Source organism: Natator depressus, chromosome 18, assembly GCF_965152275.1.
Source record: "Natator depressus isolate rNatDep1 chromosome 18, rNatDep2.hap1, whole genome shotgun sequence".
NCBI lineage: Eukaryota > Metazoa > Chordata > Testudines > Cheloniidae > Natator > Natator depressus.
This window is the reverse complement of record NC_134251.1, coordinates 5,931,886-5,947,524: the sequence shown is the minus strand read 5'-3', so window position 1 is coordinate 5,947,524 and position 15,639 is coordinate 5,931,886. Positions and strand designations below refer to the sequence as shown.

The following is a 15,639-nucleotide window of genomic DNA, read 5'->3' as shown; positions in this document are numbered from 1 at the left end:
GAGTGCCTGCTGGTTGGCCACCCTGAGCTGCAAGCCTCCTGCTGAGTACACCTTGCACCCAAACAAGTCTAGGCGTCTAGCGTCCTTTGATTTGGGCGCCGGGGCCTGCTGACCGTGCCGCTCCTTCTCGTTGACCGAAGCCACGACAAGGGAACACAGTTGGGGGTACATGTAGAGGTACTCGTACTAATTTGAGGGGGACAAAGTACTTCCTTTCCACCCCCTTGGCCGTAGGTGGAATGGAGGCTGGCGACTGCCAGATTGTCTTGGCATTGGCCTGTATAGTCCATACGACTGGGAGGGCCACCCTGGACGGTGCCTCCGCAGACAGAATGTCAACCATGGATCCTCTACCTCCACCACATCCTCTACCTGGAGGTTCATATTGCACGCCACCCTGCGGAGCAGCTCCTGGTGGGCGCGGAAGTCCATAGGAAGAGTGCCTGAAACCATAGTCCCTGCCACTGCCTCATCAGGCGAGGATGAGAAAAATACCCCCAGGACTAAGGGATCCTGTGTGGGGTCTTCATGTGGAAGAACTTGTTGCCCAAGGTCCACCACGCTAGGGGCAAGGGCCTATGTTGGCACTGGAGCAGTCCCCTCAGAACCCCAGGGGGGCGGGGGGGGGGGTGACGACAGTGGCCTCCGGTACTCGGGGCTCCGAAGGGGTGGAATGGGAATCTCCTGAAGGAACCCCTTGGGCCTGATGGTATGCCCAGGGGGTCCAAAAAGACCACTGTGGAGGTCCTTGGCCCAGGTCCTGGCCTTCATCCAGCCACTGTCCTACACCGTCCTCACCCTGGGCGTGGTGGCCACCCTGTCAGTGTGACGACGGGGAGGCAGAGCGAGATGGCACCGAACATGTCGGCGCAGAGTGCCCCGGTGCTGTACGGTGCTGGGGACTGGTGGCGAGATGTAGAACGGTACCGAGATGTCAATCGGTGCCTGCGGTTGTATCAGTACCATGAGCCTGATCTGGATCTCGACGGTGACCTTCAGCGACACCGGCGCTGGGATCGGCTCTGGGTCAAGTGCTGCTCTGACAGGTAGCAGGAGCGTACCGCGATTCGGATCTTCGCGAGCTGGAGCGGCGTCGTGAGTACAACCAGTGCCGAGAACGGGATCGGTGCCGGGACCAAGATCGGGACTGGGACCAGTGCTGCCCTGCTTCACTCGGTGATGGCGGCCGTAACAGAGGTGCCTCTGTTCTGCAGGGGAGTCGGCTCTGTGAGCGCAATCAAGTCTCCGGCGTGGAGGGCAACCTTAGCTCAACCGTGGTGTGCACGGGGAAGCTAACATGCACCGGAGTCGATGGCCCTTGCAACTCCGGAGTCAATGGTGCAGGAGCTGTTACTTGTCCTGTGCACTCCAGCAATGGATGCGGCTCCAGCTGCGGTGCAGGAAGTGTCAGTGGCTGTCGAACTGACAAAGAAGAAGCAGTCGGCACTTGCTTGGGCTTCTTCTTCTTCTGGCCTTGAGACAGGGACCGGCGCTGCGGTGGTGGAGGTGCTGGGGGAGGCTTGACGCTGCAAGTCTTTAGCAGGGTCCGAACGCGGTGCCGGACCAGTCGGTGCTGCAGGGGCACTCCACACAGAAGACAATGCTGAGTCCCAGTGCGCGGAGGAAAGGACTGGGCTAAGTGCCGCCTCCATAAGGAGCTGCTTGAGTCTAACGTCCCGCTCCTTTTTGGTCCTCGGCTTGAAGGCTTTGCAAATGTGGCGCTTGTCCACTTGGTGGGATTCCCCCAGACACCTTAGGCAAGAGTCGTGGGGGTCTCCCGCTGGCATCGGCTTCAGGCAAACTGAGCAGGGTTTGAAGCCCGGAGACCCCGGCATGGGCCCCGGTATCAGGACGGGGAGAGAGGAGAAGACCCCACTCCACCCTACTAAATACACTAATCTAACGACACTAACTATTAACTACTAACAACTGTAAACAATGATTAACAACTATTAACAGGTACCAAGAGAGAAAGCTAGGGAGAGTGGAGATCAGCTACACTGCGCTCCACGGTAAGAAGGAACTGAGGGGGCGGCTGGGGCGGCTCGGGCATATATCCGGCACCATGAAGGCGCCACTCCAGGGGGCGCCTCAGCCGACCCACCGAGTGTTGCTGGGGTAAAAATCTTCCAACGATTGTCACGCGACACGCACACACCTAATTGGAATCGATATGAGGAAGCACTCAAAGAAGAACCTGGCTTTACAGCTAGAAGGATACAGTCCCAATAAAACGTTTAGAAATTATCTATAGCATTTAAAAACGATTTTCTGTAAAATGCGTGTCACATGCAGATTATATAATAATGTGGTATATAGTTGTTACACAAAATGGTGTCCTGCATAATTTAAGTCGTGGCTTTATTATTCATGAGTAACACGCTCACCCCAACCTCACACCAACAGACATCTATGCTTCCTGGTTCACTACTCCCAAGTAAAGATTATGTGAACACTCAAATCAGACACTGGTTTTGATAATGATAGTGATTTTTTTTAAAAAAGAAAGAAAAACAGATGCCTAACTTTCTTCTTGTTCTAGAAAACTGTGTTTGAGTCAGAAGTATTTCACAGCAAAGATCAGCTCAAATGACGTGTATACTAAATGCAATTCTCTTTTTCTAATTCAGTGTAGCTCAGCCAGAGGAAAAATTGTTAGTGTCTGCCTGCTGGCAGATCACAATTCTTGGCAATGATTTGGGAACACACCAATTCATTTCCATTATGCAAATTATCATTTCCAATTTTCAAACTAATCTTCACTTTTTAAAAGCTGGCAACATTACATATGTTATTTTGATCTACTTTGATCTAAAACAAGAGCAGCATGTTTTGAGATAATGTGTAGCTCATTAGTGCAAACGATACCATGCTGGACTCATTTACAAGAAATTCAGAATATTAACAAATAAGCCAGTTTTTTTGTTTTTTTTTTTTTTTTAACAGTCATAAAAATTTACCAACTCATATGGACTTGCCCATCCTTTACCACAATCACTGGTAATGAAAAAATTGGTAGGTTTTTTAGCCATCCAAAAAAAATTTTGAGTGGAACTCTGTTAAGCTGCATTAAACCAGAGTCTAGAGAAACGAGTGACTCTTCTGCAACCCCATGTACAATCCCTACACACCATGACGACAGATGCTATAGAAAAATATCTAGATAGAAGGTATTTTTCATGACAAATAGCAAGAGAAATTGAAGTCCTGCTCAGAGCTTTTACTATTTTAGCAATACTAGAAATCATACTACTGCGGAAGTGGTGGTCTGAGTGTAAACTTCACTTTCAGCTCAATAGATTAGAAAAATATCCGACTGTTGTAATAGCACATGTTGCTTGTTAATTTATATACTATTTTGAGGGTGGGGAGAGGAGTTACAAAAAGCACTCTTTCCATTCCCTAGCTATTTATAGATGAAGCAGCAAGTCAGCCGGGTACTGAGCATATATACAAACTAGATGACCAAAACTTTGTCACATTTTTCACATACACCTTAATTTTTTTTGTACTCCATATAAGAATTTTAGTATGTGATGGAGTTCAGAGCCATAATCCATTGCCTAGCTTTCATCTGCCAATTTGTGTAGCTCAAGGCTGATCATTCACATCTGTGAAAAAAAGTTTAAAAAGCTAAAAATTAAAACTAAGATACTGAAATATATACAAAAAACTACAGCACATTCCATGAGAGCAACCTGTCTGCTTCAATGTATCATCTGTGTCAATTATGACCACAGGAAGAGTTTGAACTTGGTGCAGAAAGCTAACAGTGACTTTTCAATGAAACTTACATCTTAAAAAGGAGGGAGAGCCACCAAGATAAAGAGTATGTGCGCTGCAGCGGGAGAGAGTAGGCTTAGGTGAGAATTCTTTATTTTAAAGATTACTTTAATTATTATTTGGGTGTTATGTCCTAGAATTTTAACTACATTTAAAATCCTATTTGAAAAGCAAGAGAATGGAATCACTGTATTAGATACATGCCTTCTTTCTGCTAGCATTTCATAGAAGTCTCTGATATCTTGACCCGTTTTCTCCATGGAATGATAAAACGCCAACTGACTCTCTCGGTTTGCAAAATCCACCTGAAAAATAAAGGATAATACATGTTCAGTAAAAGAAATACTCCATTTTGACAGGTTTTCAATGTCTCCTGCAGTTCAAGATGGAAGCAGAAGGGAAAGAGTGGGTGCAATATAGTTTAAAAAACAAACAAAAAAAACCACACCAGTCCTCAGGACTGGAATTACTCCTGCTGAGATGAAAGACCTTTCCCTTATTATAAGTGTGCTGCAAAGCACAATGTATTTTTATGGAGCTACACAAATAAATTCTGGTCAGGATATTTTCTTTCAGCTAGTGAAGAAAAGTCAACTGAAATAATTTTGTTTCAAGGAACAAAAGCAAAATGATTAAGTACTAATAGCACCACCACTTTGCAGCTATACAGTGCCTTTCATTCCAGGATATCAAAGCACTTTGCAAAGGTTGGATCAACGTTATTAATCCCCTTTACAGATGGGAGTATAAATGACTTGCCCAAGGTTATATAGAAAGGCAACGGCAGGGATGGGAACAGAATCCAAGAATCCTGACTCCCAGCTCTTTGCTCTAATCACGACATGCTGTTTCCCAACTGCTTGCTACAACACTGAGAAAATAAGGACAAAATTTACAGGGGAAAAAATAAAAAATTAAGATTTAGAAAGGGTTTGTCCAAATGCATTTGACACAATGCAACAGTTTTTACATAAAAAAGGAATTTTAAATAATCTGTTTAAAAAAAAACTGGTATAACCACAGTAACAGGGCACAAACATAATAAGGGTGTTTTTTGTTTCAAAATCACTAAGGAGTAAGACCTACAAACACAAGATACATAATCTTTAATGACCATATCTTTTATTCCATATAAAGGCTACTTATTATATTCAACCACCACGCTTAGAAAACTATATAATGTATTCAAAACTTCTAACCACCACGAACATCAAATTTCTAGCTGAATACACCTGATGAAAGATCATGCTAGAAGTGATTACCCACTCTTTAGGAGAGGAGGAAGAGGAGGAGAAAGATAATTCAGAGATTGGGCTAACACCTCAAACTCCTGGATTAGCTTGGTGCCTTTGTAGCATTGCTTCTCAGTCACTAGCAACTGATTAATAATAATATAGACACCAACACCCAGAAGCTTAAAGATGCAAGTTCAGTGAAAAAAAATGACAGAACGCTGGAGAAGGCTTTCCAAGTAACAGTTCAAAATGTCCTAACAGCTTAAGCCGAGTGTAAAAGGTTAGTTTAACCCTTAGAGATTTGGGACATATATGTCCCCCTATATATTCTTTTGGCTGGCAGTTTGCAAAATGCCAGCATTTTAAGGGGTAAGACCTGAATACAATTTTTTTTTTTCTTTTTTTAGAGGTCATTCTGCACACCTTAATTTTATTCCCACCGATTTTCCTCCCCTTGGTCTCTTTTACAGCTGCTTGTGCATATTCAATTTCATTGTAGAGAACCAGGGCCATGCCTTTTAAGCGGTCAAACACCACCTGTAAAAAACAAAAAAACAAAACAAAAACCAAATAAGAGCCTCATCCACAGGACTTAATGTCAGTCCCAACAAAATCCTAAATCATGAGGACACCGGTAAGAAAATAATTTTTCATCAAGGAAAATAATTTTCAGGCTTTTTTGATGAGACACATTGTAATGAAGAGACAGTAAAAGGACAAGGGACTGCTTTGAACTGTGGATATTGTGGCTTGAGGTATATTATGCCTTTATTTTGTTTTTCTGTATTTTACTTGTATTATTTTCTTTGGTGACTGAGTATTGCTGTGTCATAGTTTACTTAAATATTTTTGAAAAATTTCCAATAAATTATAGGGGGGAAAAAAGGTAAGAGGAACATTTAATCACAAAATGAAAACAAGTTTTTATTGTTACAAACTGTACCACTATTCTTCAATTGCTAAATGTGCACAATTTAGAAACACGTGTTTGTCTTTACAACACATACATTCAAACAACAAAAAGGTACATTAAAAGAATGTCAAAGCTGCAACATGTACCCACAGAAATCTTAAGGTGTTAAGGCCCCAATCCTGCAAACATTTACACAAGTTTAACTTTAAAACACATGAATAGTCCCACTGAAGTCAATTGGACAACTCATGTACTTAAAGTTAAGCAAGTGCTCAAAAGCTTGCAATGTCATGGCCTAAATCTCAAATACCTATATGCAATGGGACCTGGTAGTTCACAGTTCAAGTGCCCCACTATGTTGTGCAACTCTGACATTTTTATGTACCTTTTCTTGTGTGAATTTGCTGCAGGTTTTTTTCAGAGTCATTTCTGGTCTATTTGCAAAAAACATAATTATGTCTAATTATGTAATTAACACGCATAAATATAATCACATAATTAGACTGCATTGTTCCAACATGAAACAACTTCAGAAACCTAAAGAAACTTTGTCGTGGGAGAGACTGCACTGCACAAGAGCTGCAGACTAGTTCTAAAGTTCATTATCTCGGCTCATTCAAAATATTGTCATCAAAATACCAAAAGCAACTAGTCTATGTTTTGGACCAACAGGCTGAAAAGCTACAGCACCTTGTAGGCCAAATTTCAACCCAGAGAGAAATTCTGTGTCTGAGCTATAAAACCCTGGAAGTCAGGGTTGAAAGGACAGGATGTAAAGAAAGGAAGACAGTAAACTTCAAACTACACACCAAAGCCTCCCACCTACCTTTACCACAGGCCCGTATCGGCAGAAATGTCGAGTTAAATACTGATCCGTTACGTTTGTAGAAAGACCATCTAACCACACGCAGTTTGTAGGCATGCTCTTTCCAAAACCCAGCTGAACACAAAAGGGCAAAACTTCCATCAGTACAATTCACAATTATTAAACTAATTTAACAGAGCATGCCTAATTTAGAATTATCTGAAGAAAACTATTAATTGGTATAATTTTTTTTAAAATTAGCATCTCACGCAGGTGAAAGCACCTCAAAAATCATAAGAATAATTCTGCATGCTTAAAAAAATACAAAGTTCATTTAAAATATTTGGGTTTTCTGCAAATTTAGTGCTTCTGAAAGGTGTCAGATTGACAACTCCGGGGACTGAAATCTTCTTTTCCCCAGAACAGGTGCAGCACTGGCAGGAGCAGTATAATCTTTCTACACTGCCCCACCAAACACTGACCTGGAGGGACTACCTTTAAAAATGAGAAGATAAATCAGCCTCCATGTCCATTCAATCCTTGGCCTCTCTGCTGCATTTGCCAATAAAGTTACCAAATAATGTCTGTCGTGGTGGTGGTTGAAAATATATCACTATCTAATCTGACCTACAAAGTAGCAGCAAGAAAGGCAAAAGTAGTACAAAAAAACCTGATTCACTTCCACAGTCTAAGCTGACACACAGAATTATATAACACTGAAAACAAAATTAACCAGAAGGATAATGCGTTTATAGGAGGATTTCTTTACCTTGAGACGGTTATTTCCAAGGTATTCCCCATCCATCTTCTTAATTGCTTTACATACACTTGCAATATCACAGTACTGCAGGAATGCATACTGAGGAACTCCATTCACTTTCTTAATGTCAATATCCTGAAAAAAAGCAGTCAATGCTCAGCAATATGTCAGCGAGTAAACAGATTCAGCTGTATAAACTAGATCTAAATGGATATTTTTTCTAAAAAAGCCACGTACCATAGCAAGCATTGCTTAATTAACATTTTAGTCACAGAGCTGATTTAAACATGAGCAGATAGTGAGGTGCATTGCTTTATTGCTTCTTGTTCCAGTGGTATAACCAAACCCATCTTGATGCAACAAAAGCTCTTCACAGTGAAAATTTAAAGCTAGAAAGGGATGTTGCTGAATACCCAAGACGGTTAATGTGATCTTCTCTCAGAATAGCAGCTTTTGTTTGTTAATACTGTGTCAAATGGAGGTATTCAGAACGGTAACACACACAGAAATACAACTTAGTTTTCACCTGGGAAAGCCTAAAGGGAAATAACCTGCCTCAAACCAATAACTGGTTTGTGAGGGAAGAGCCAAACAGGCTTCCTTTTCCAAATAAGCTCGATCCATCCATGCTGTTCCTATAAATAGACGACAATGCTGAACTATTCTCTTAAAACAAGTTGGCACCGATTAGATGAAGGCAAAAAAAGATGAACTACATCCCGCTGCTGACACATTACCCAAGAGACCTCAGGCATGTTCAAAAACTGATGCAATCAGAGGAAAACAATTTATGTATAACAAAACCTGGTTTTAATTAACTTAAATAATAGCAGGTCCAGAACTGACATTTCGTCAACATTCAGGCTTACTGTACTGGCATACATACTCAAGTCTCAGAACAAACCCATCATATTATGATTCATTCCATGCTGAAAATAGAAGGTAGAGATTTGATCTGATCTTTTAAATAGCACAAGCTTCCCTTGTGAGCCATATGCCAATGCTAGCACACTAATTTGAGTATAAATGTTCAAATGCTCAAGATAGACTAATTTCATAGTTAATAAATTTAGGGACAAGGCCATAGTTTAACATGAGACTCATCCTGAAGCCCTTAGTAGCTCACGAAAGCTTATGCTCAAATAAATTGGTTAGTCTCTAAGGTGCCACAAGTACTCCTTTTCTTTTTGCGGATACAGACTAACACGGCTGCTACTCTGAAACCTAAGTAAACTGTAAGAGATTTACTCAAGAATGGGAGTTCTACAGATGCAACCTAATGATTGAAGTGGAATACTAATAAAGGGCTACATTTCCAAGTGTCTAGAGTAGCACTACTGCAGCCCTGGAAAATTATATTTGTCCACTCAACTTTGGCAAGCAATTTATTTTGACAGGAGAATAGAATTTCATGTATATTCCCAATGCACTGAAAAGGGTAAAAAACAAGTCTACTTTGTGCCTAGGCTGCTACATTTTCATGACACTTTTGCAAGGTTGCATTGTTACTAGAATTCTGGCCTGCTAATAACATTGATAATATGGCACTATTTCACATAAAACCACTTTACAAGTCATCATAGATTCACAGATTCCAAGGATTCACAGAAGTGATCATCTAGTCTGACCTCCTGTATAACACAGGCTATAGGACTTCCCCACAATAATTCTAGAAGAGATCTTTTAGGAAAATGTCCACTCTTAATTTTAAAAGGGTCAGTGATAGACACACCACCATGACCCTTACTACATTGCTCCAATGGTTAATTATTCTCACTGTTAAAAAAAAAAAAGTTACTATTTTTCTAGCTTCAACTTCCAGCATTGGATCATGTTCGACCTTTCTGCTAAACTGAAGAGCTTATTATTGAATATTTGTTCCCCTGTAGGTACTTATAGACTAATCAAGTCGCCCCTTAGTCTTCTCTTAGTTAAGTTAAATAGATTGAGATCACTATAAGGCAGGTTTTCCGATCCTTTACTCATTTTCGTGGCTCTTCTCTGAACCCTCTCCAATATATCAACATCCTTCTTGAACTGTGGACAAGAGAACTGGACATAGTATTCCAGCAGTGGTCACACCAGTGCCAAATAACCTCTCTACTCTCACCTGAGAATCCTCGTTTCCAAAACCAAGGACTGCATTAGCCCTTTTGGCTACAACATTGCACTGGGAGCTCATGTTCAGCCGATTATCTACCATGACCTTCAAATCTTTTTCAGTCACTACTTCACAGTAAGTATGGCCTACATTCTTTGTTCCTATATGTACACATTTAGCCATATTAAAACACATACAGTCATTTTACCATGCAATCTACACTGCATATTCTCAGGAACCTGTCCTCTTCATTATTTAACACCCCCGCCCCCCGCATCTGCAAACTTTATCAGTGATGATTTAATGTTTCACACTACTATTATTGACTACCGATACTAATCTGTGTTTCCTCAGGGCAGCTCAGATGGTATAACATGAAATTCTGCACCAGAAAAGGGTCTGAGCTACATACAGTGTGCAGATTCATAAATCAGTCTTCAGAGTTTATAAAGGTGTTGCAATACACAGAGCTGCCATGCAATCTCACAATAAAATGTAAGTCATATTTGTGCATATCAGATAGAAAAAGTATGGCATTTTGCATAAGTATGAGATCTCCTCCAAATCTGAAAGACTAATACCTCAAATGCCAATAACTGAAATATTTCTAGACAGATTGAAAACAGTACTGAATGTACAGCAACAGCCAGAGTTACTAAAATAATGTTGTAAACAAAATATGCTATCAATACAGAAAGTCTGATACTGCAGACCATATATTATTGTCTGTACTGTAGACGGATATTTGATTCATCAGGAAAATCTCTCTTAAATCTTAACATTGCTATTACTCTACAGAGAGTGCACAATGTGGGAGAAAGAAGGGAATTAATGTTCCTGTGACTGTCTCACTCAGATAAGCTTGTTCAACTCCCTCATGTCATCTCTAACTCATTGTCTCACTCTGCCCCATTGTTACAGAACAGAGAGTCATAGCTGATAACTGATTTCATAAGCAGCAGTTAAACTTTTTGTTTTAAAAAAACCAAGAAACTAACTTCATAACAGTAATGCTGACATGAAAATGGAATTGAACATGTTTACATCCATGATGACCATTAATAACTTTTCTGCCGCACTCCTATCCTATAGAATATCCTTAACCGTTTCTTGTAACTGCACCTAACATACTTCTTGTAATCACACACAAGGGCCATTTTCATCCCAAGGTTATTTCCTCTGCAATACAAGTGTGCTAAAACCACATCAAACTCGAAACAATGCCTCTGGAGTACATTCTGGCAAGAAAAATAACTTATGTCAATCAAATGATTGAATAAACTATATTTCACATGCTCAAAGTGATTATCATTACATTTTACTGCTTCTTACATCATTCAATAATCTGATGCGCAGTTTTTGTACTGAGGCAACGGTCAAAAGTAACTTATACCAAAGAGAATTCACATACCACTATCCCTCCAAAGCGCTGAAAGATGTTGCGAAGATCATGATAAGTGGTTGTTTTTTCAAGGTTACCAATGAAGAGAGTTCTTGTTGCTTTCGGGTGAAATTCATCTATCCTTTCATCCAAAGGGCGAAACTCATTCTCGCTTTCCGTTTCTAGACACCGTAGAGATGAAAAGCATATTGTAACATACCAAGGTGTTCTGAGTTTCTTGGAAAACCTATTTTTGGAATATTAGAAATTGTCTGAAGTGCTATCACTGCCTTTGACAGAAATACAGCTGTGCCCTCTTAGATATCTGTGAACTCCATTAATGCTAGGGGTTTGAAATCTGTAAGTCATGCTACTATACTAATGCCAAGGAAATGGGACCTTTAGATGCCCCTAAGTTTAAAAGTTATGGCATTCTACCTTTGCTGCCCTACAAATTTATTCTTTTAACAAAATGTCTTCTACTACCAGGAATTAAATCAACAGGCTTCACTGTATTCGTGTATGTGTTGATTCGGTACATGGAAAAATGTTTTGATGGATCTATTTCTTTAACAATTAACTTCAAGTACAGTAGATTCCACTGCACTTGCTAAAGGCAAATAAATAAAAGCACAAATTTGTGTACCCAAAGTTATGGCTTTCATAAGTTGTATCATTTACTTCATATTTCTCAGGGCCTTAAGGATTCTGTCCTCCTTTCACAGCAACACTTGCCATTTAAGGCAGAAAATAAATCTGTGAGGATTCAAACAGACATCTGAACTGTTTCGGGTGGGAGACAGGCAACTTCAAGTACTACTATCCAAATTCCATTTTGTACTGTACCCATCACCTTCTAACCATGCAGTAATCATGCCATAACACCTACTTAGTAAAATGAAAAAGCTACACAGTTGGGGAAAGGGAGGCTAATGATATTTTTATGGAAAGGATAGCTGAAAGCCACACACCAATTAATTAATTAGAACATAGAAAGAAAATAAATATAGATAAATTACTCTAAAAAAGTAATGCCGTTTTACCAAGTTTGAAACCATACAAGTTATTCTGTGTAACCAAAAAGTGTTTATACTTCATAGGAAGTTAAACATGTAAGATATGCCTTAAAAAGCATGGACTATGCTAACTAAACTGTGTGTTGCCCTATGTTTCACTGTGGAAATGAAGAGTAGCAGAACACAATCTACTGGCACTACAAGAAACAATCTAGCAAGGATGGAAGGCTTCCTTCACTGAGGGTTTGCGACTGTAGAATTTTCTTCCTGTCTGATGTACCTAGAGTAGATCAGTGGCATTCACTGTTCCTGCTCTGGGGATTTATTCGGTCATATTTACCAGTTAATTTAAATTATAGCTTTGCAGCAAGGCAAATTAATTACAATGTTTCTTTTACTCAATTTGCTACCATCTTACAACAGTTACTGTATATACACTACTCTTATAATGACTATACCCCTAGAGGAAAGTTAAGAAGTCAACATATTTTCCCTTACCTGGTCCTATCCAGGCCGTCACTTCAATTTGCATTCCAAAGAATAATTTTCCTTTTGATGCATTCAATGCTTTTTCCTGATCCTCCTGCTGTCGGAAGAACACCAGTCCATACCGCTCCTCAGAGGCCCCATGAATCTGCACTGACGTCACCTTTCCATATTTCTTGAACTCATGGAAAAGTCCATCCTTAAGGCTTGTATCTAAACCCACACAGAAACAAGTAAAATACAAATATTATTTGCCAACATTATAATGCTACAATGCTATCAAAGCCACAAACAGGTTTTGATCTTCTATCCAAATTGTGACTTCACTTTGATTTTAGCCGACCTTCAATTTTCATTGAAGTTACAGTAATATTTTAAAAACATATTTTATGTTAATTTTGCATATTTAGGAGCCTCCAACTGGCCCTCATGTTTCTCTTTAGAATTGAGGCCTCACCCATATAGATTTCCACATCTCTGCAGCCAGTGGAGCAGCTACTTGAAGAGGGTACAACTACTGCTAATGGCATCAGCCCTAAGACAATGAGTATGGGGACATGTAAAATATCATTGTTTATCTCATTAACATCCTTGCTGTTCTCAATATGAGTGAGTAGATATTACTAACAGCAATCCTGCAAAACTGCGTTGAACACATATCTATGAATACCACTGTTTGCATCACTTGTGCTAATCTTCTTGGAAAGACATTTGAGGCTGTTGGCAAAAACAACTGATCTGGGATTTCACAAGCTGCCTATGCATTGGGGGGGAGGGGGGGAATGCTAAACAAAGGGCATTTTAGCAGCCTTTACTCAGAATGCCTTGATTTGCATATCGCTTCCTTAGGATATATATTACTCAAACAAATACATTTAAAGAACATTAAAACTGCAAAGTCAGTCAGAAAATGCCAAAATGTCTGTGCCACTTTAATTCAGCTTCCTCGTATTAAGATATAGTCTGTAACCACATACTACTTTTCCCCCGAATCCCTCCCTCATTCAGGCGCAGGATGGATGGTGATCATGTAATGAGCAGCTATTCAATATTTCACTTCGTCCTCTTTGCTCAATGTGTGATCACATGCCTTATTTAATGTACACTATTCAAACCCCACTCTGAATACAGAATTATTTATTTCCTCGTGGGCTTTTCTATGGTGCTCATCACTATAGCAGCTGAGTGCTTGACAAACATTAATGAATGTATTTTCACAACAACCCTGTGAGGTAAGGTGGTATTATTATCCTTTTACAGATGAGGAACTGAGGCAGAGAGATACAGTTGTCAGAGCTCACCACTAATTTCCAGTGACCAATTTGAGATGCTTATATAGCCTGATTTTTCAGATAATTTAGTACTTTAGATCTTCAAAGTACAGCTCCCAGTGACTTCAGCTGCAGCTACTAGTGGTCGCAGCCACAGAGTTTCAAGTTGGGCAGCCATAAAATGAGCAACACATAATTAGTGGCCACCCAAGAAAAATATGCCTTAAGTGACTTGTCCAGCAACACAGAACTCTGACAGAAACAGGGATAGAATCCGGTTGTCCAGGGCAACATTCAACTGCCCTAACCACGAGACTCTCTCCTCTCTTCCCTTAGCCCTCTGCTTCATTCACTATACACCTTCCAAGTGCTGCAACATGAGGCGTGATCCTCAAGATAACAGTCATTAACTTGACAACACCATATTCATTCCCAGAGCACCATTCATCATGTGCACTTAAGTCAGGGGCTCTATGGTAAAAAAAGTGTGATGTCTTGTTATTAAATGCTGAATGAATGCATACGTAGGAGGCCAAATTAAGATGGTCCAAGCCTTCCTCCTCCAGGCTCCTTGCTGCATCTATTCCCTCTATCCCACCCCTTTGCATTTTAGTCAGTTTTCTTCCTCCTCCTCCATATTGCCTGGGGGCCAGCAGGAGCACTGAGAACAGAGAAGAGAGCCTATCTGCTCTCAGTTCCAGTACCTGGCATCACAGTGGCTCAGAGCAGCAGACAACACCAATTGCAAGGAAAGTCCTGTTCCGTGAGTGCAGCCTTGGGCTGGTGCATATTCCATACAGACAGAATCTTCAGAGAATTTAGCTGACAAACTCTAAAGTTTATTCAGCATACACAAGCTGAGAATTTTTTTCAAAGGCTTATAACTTGGTCAAATTTGGGCAGTTTTTCCAGAGACAGCAAAGGACACATCCCTGACACAGGAGCAACCCAGGGTCCTATAATGGGAAGTGTTGGGCAAACTTCTTTCTATGCTACCAGCTCTGCCAATAGTATGTTAGGCTACATCCACAAAAACAACGAGGAGTCTGGTGGCACCTTAAAAACTAACAGATTTATTTGGACATAAGCTTTCGTGGGTAGAAAACCCCACTTTTTCAGATGCATCATGCCCAAATAAAGTGCCACCAGACTCCTCGTTTATATGTTAGGCTATGTCTACACTACCGCCCTAAGTTCCCTCTAAGCTGCGCAGCTGCCTATTAAGACCCGCGCAAGGACTCAGAGCTGTGCTGCGGCGGGGAGAGGTGCCTCTCTCCCCACCCGGCCCCAGCACGGGCCTGCCCTGGACCTGCCACGATTGGGGGAGACGAGCCCTTCCCCCGGCTCAGCCCAGGCCAGCGGGAGCTGCCAAGGAGAAGTGCCTCTCCCACAGCCTGGAGCTGCTGCGGCGAGAGAGGGCTGGGGGGAGTCCTCCCTCCCTACCACAGCCCCGGGCCAGCCTGCACCCCAAACCCTCATCCCCAGCCCCACCCCAGAGCCCACACCCCAAACCTCTGCCCCCTCCCACACCCCTCATCCCCAGCCACACCTCAGAACCCACACCTCCAGCCAGAGCCCTCATCCCCCCGCACACTCCAACCCTCTGGCCCAGCCCCAAGCCCCCTCCCATACTCCGAACCCCTCAGCCCCACACCCAACACATGAATTTTGTTATGTGCACCAATATGAAGGTGATGTGTCACATCACCTCCATATTGGTGCACATAACAAAATTCATTCCACACATGGATGTAAAAAATTAGAGGGAACACTGCTACCGCTTATGTTAGCGAAACTTACGTTGCCTCAGAGGCATGAATATTCCGCTCCCCAAAGCGACATAAGTGCCAGTGTACACATCGCTACGTCAGCGGGAGAGCTTCTCCTG

The 15,639-nt window shown here is 41.4% G+C and overlaps 1 protein-coding gene across 6 annotated transcripts in view; it reads right to left on the bottom strand.

The window, feature by feature from the left end:
• SPEN (spen family transcriptional repressor) overlaps positions 1 to 15,639 on the bottom strand; it is a 148,943-nt gene that overhangs the window by 20,559 nt on the left and 112,745 nt on the right. For 5 of the 6 annotated variants that reach the window (XM_074975295.1, XM_074975293.1, XM_074975294.1 and 2 more), the window contains 6 exons: positions 12,493 to 12,693; positions 11,009 to 11,160; positions 7,506 to 7,631; positions 6,758 to 6,871; positions 5,442 to 5,555; positions 3,988 to 4,088 (listed from right to left, as the gene is read on the bottom strand). In XM_074975295.1, coding sequence (XP_074831396.1) covers positions 3,988 to 4,088; positions 5,442 to 5,555; positions 6,758 to 6,871; positions 7,506 to 7,631; positions 11,009 to 11,160; positions 12,493 to 12,693 — 808 coding nt within the window. The remainder of the gene's footprint in view (positions 1 to 3,987; positions 4,089 to 5,441; positions 5,556 to 6,757; positions 6,872 to 7,505; positions 7,632 to 11,008; positions 11,161 to 12,492; positions 12,694 to 15,639) is intronic. The other variant, XM_074975296.1, reaches the window with a different exon arrangement.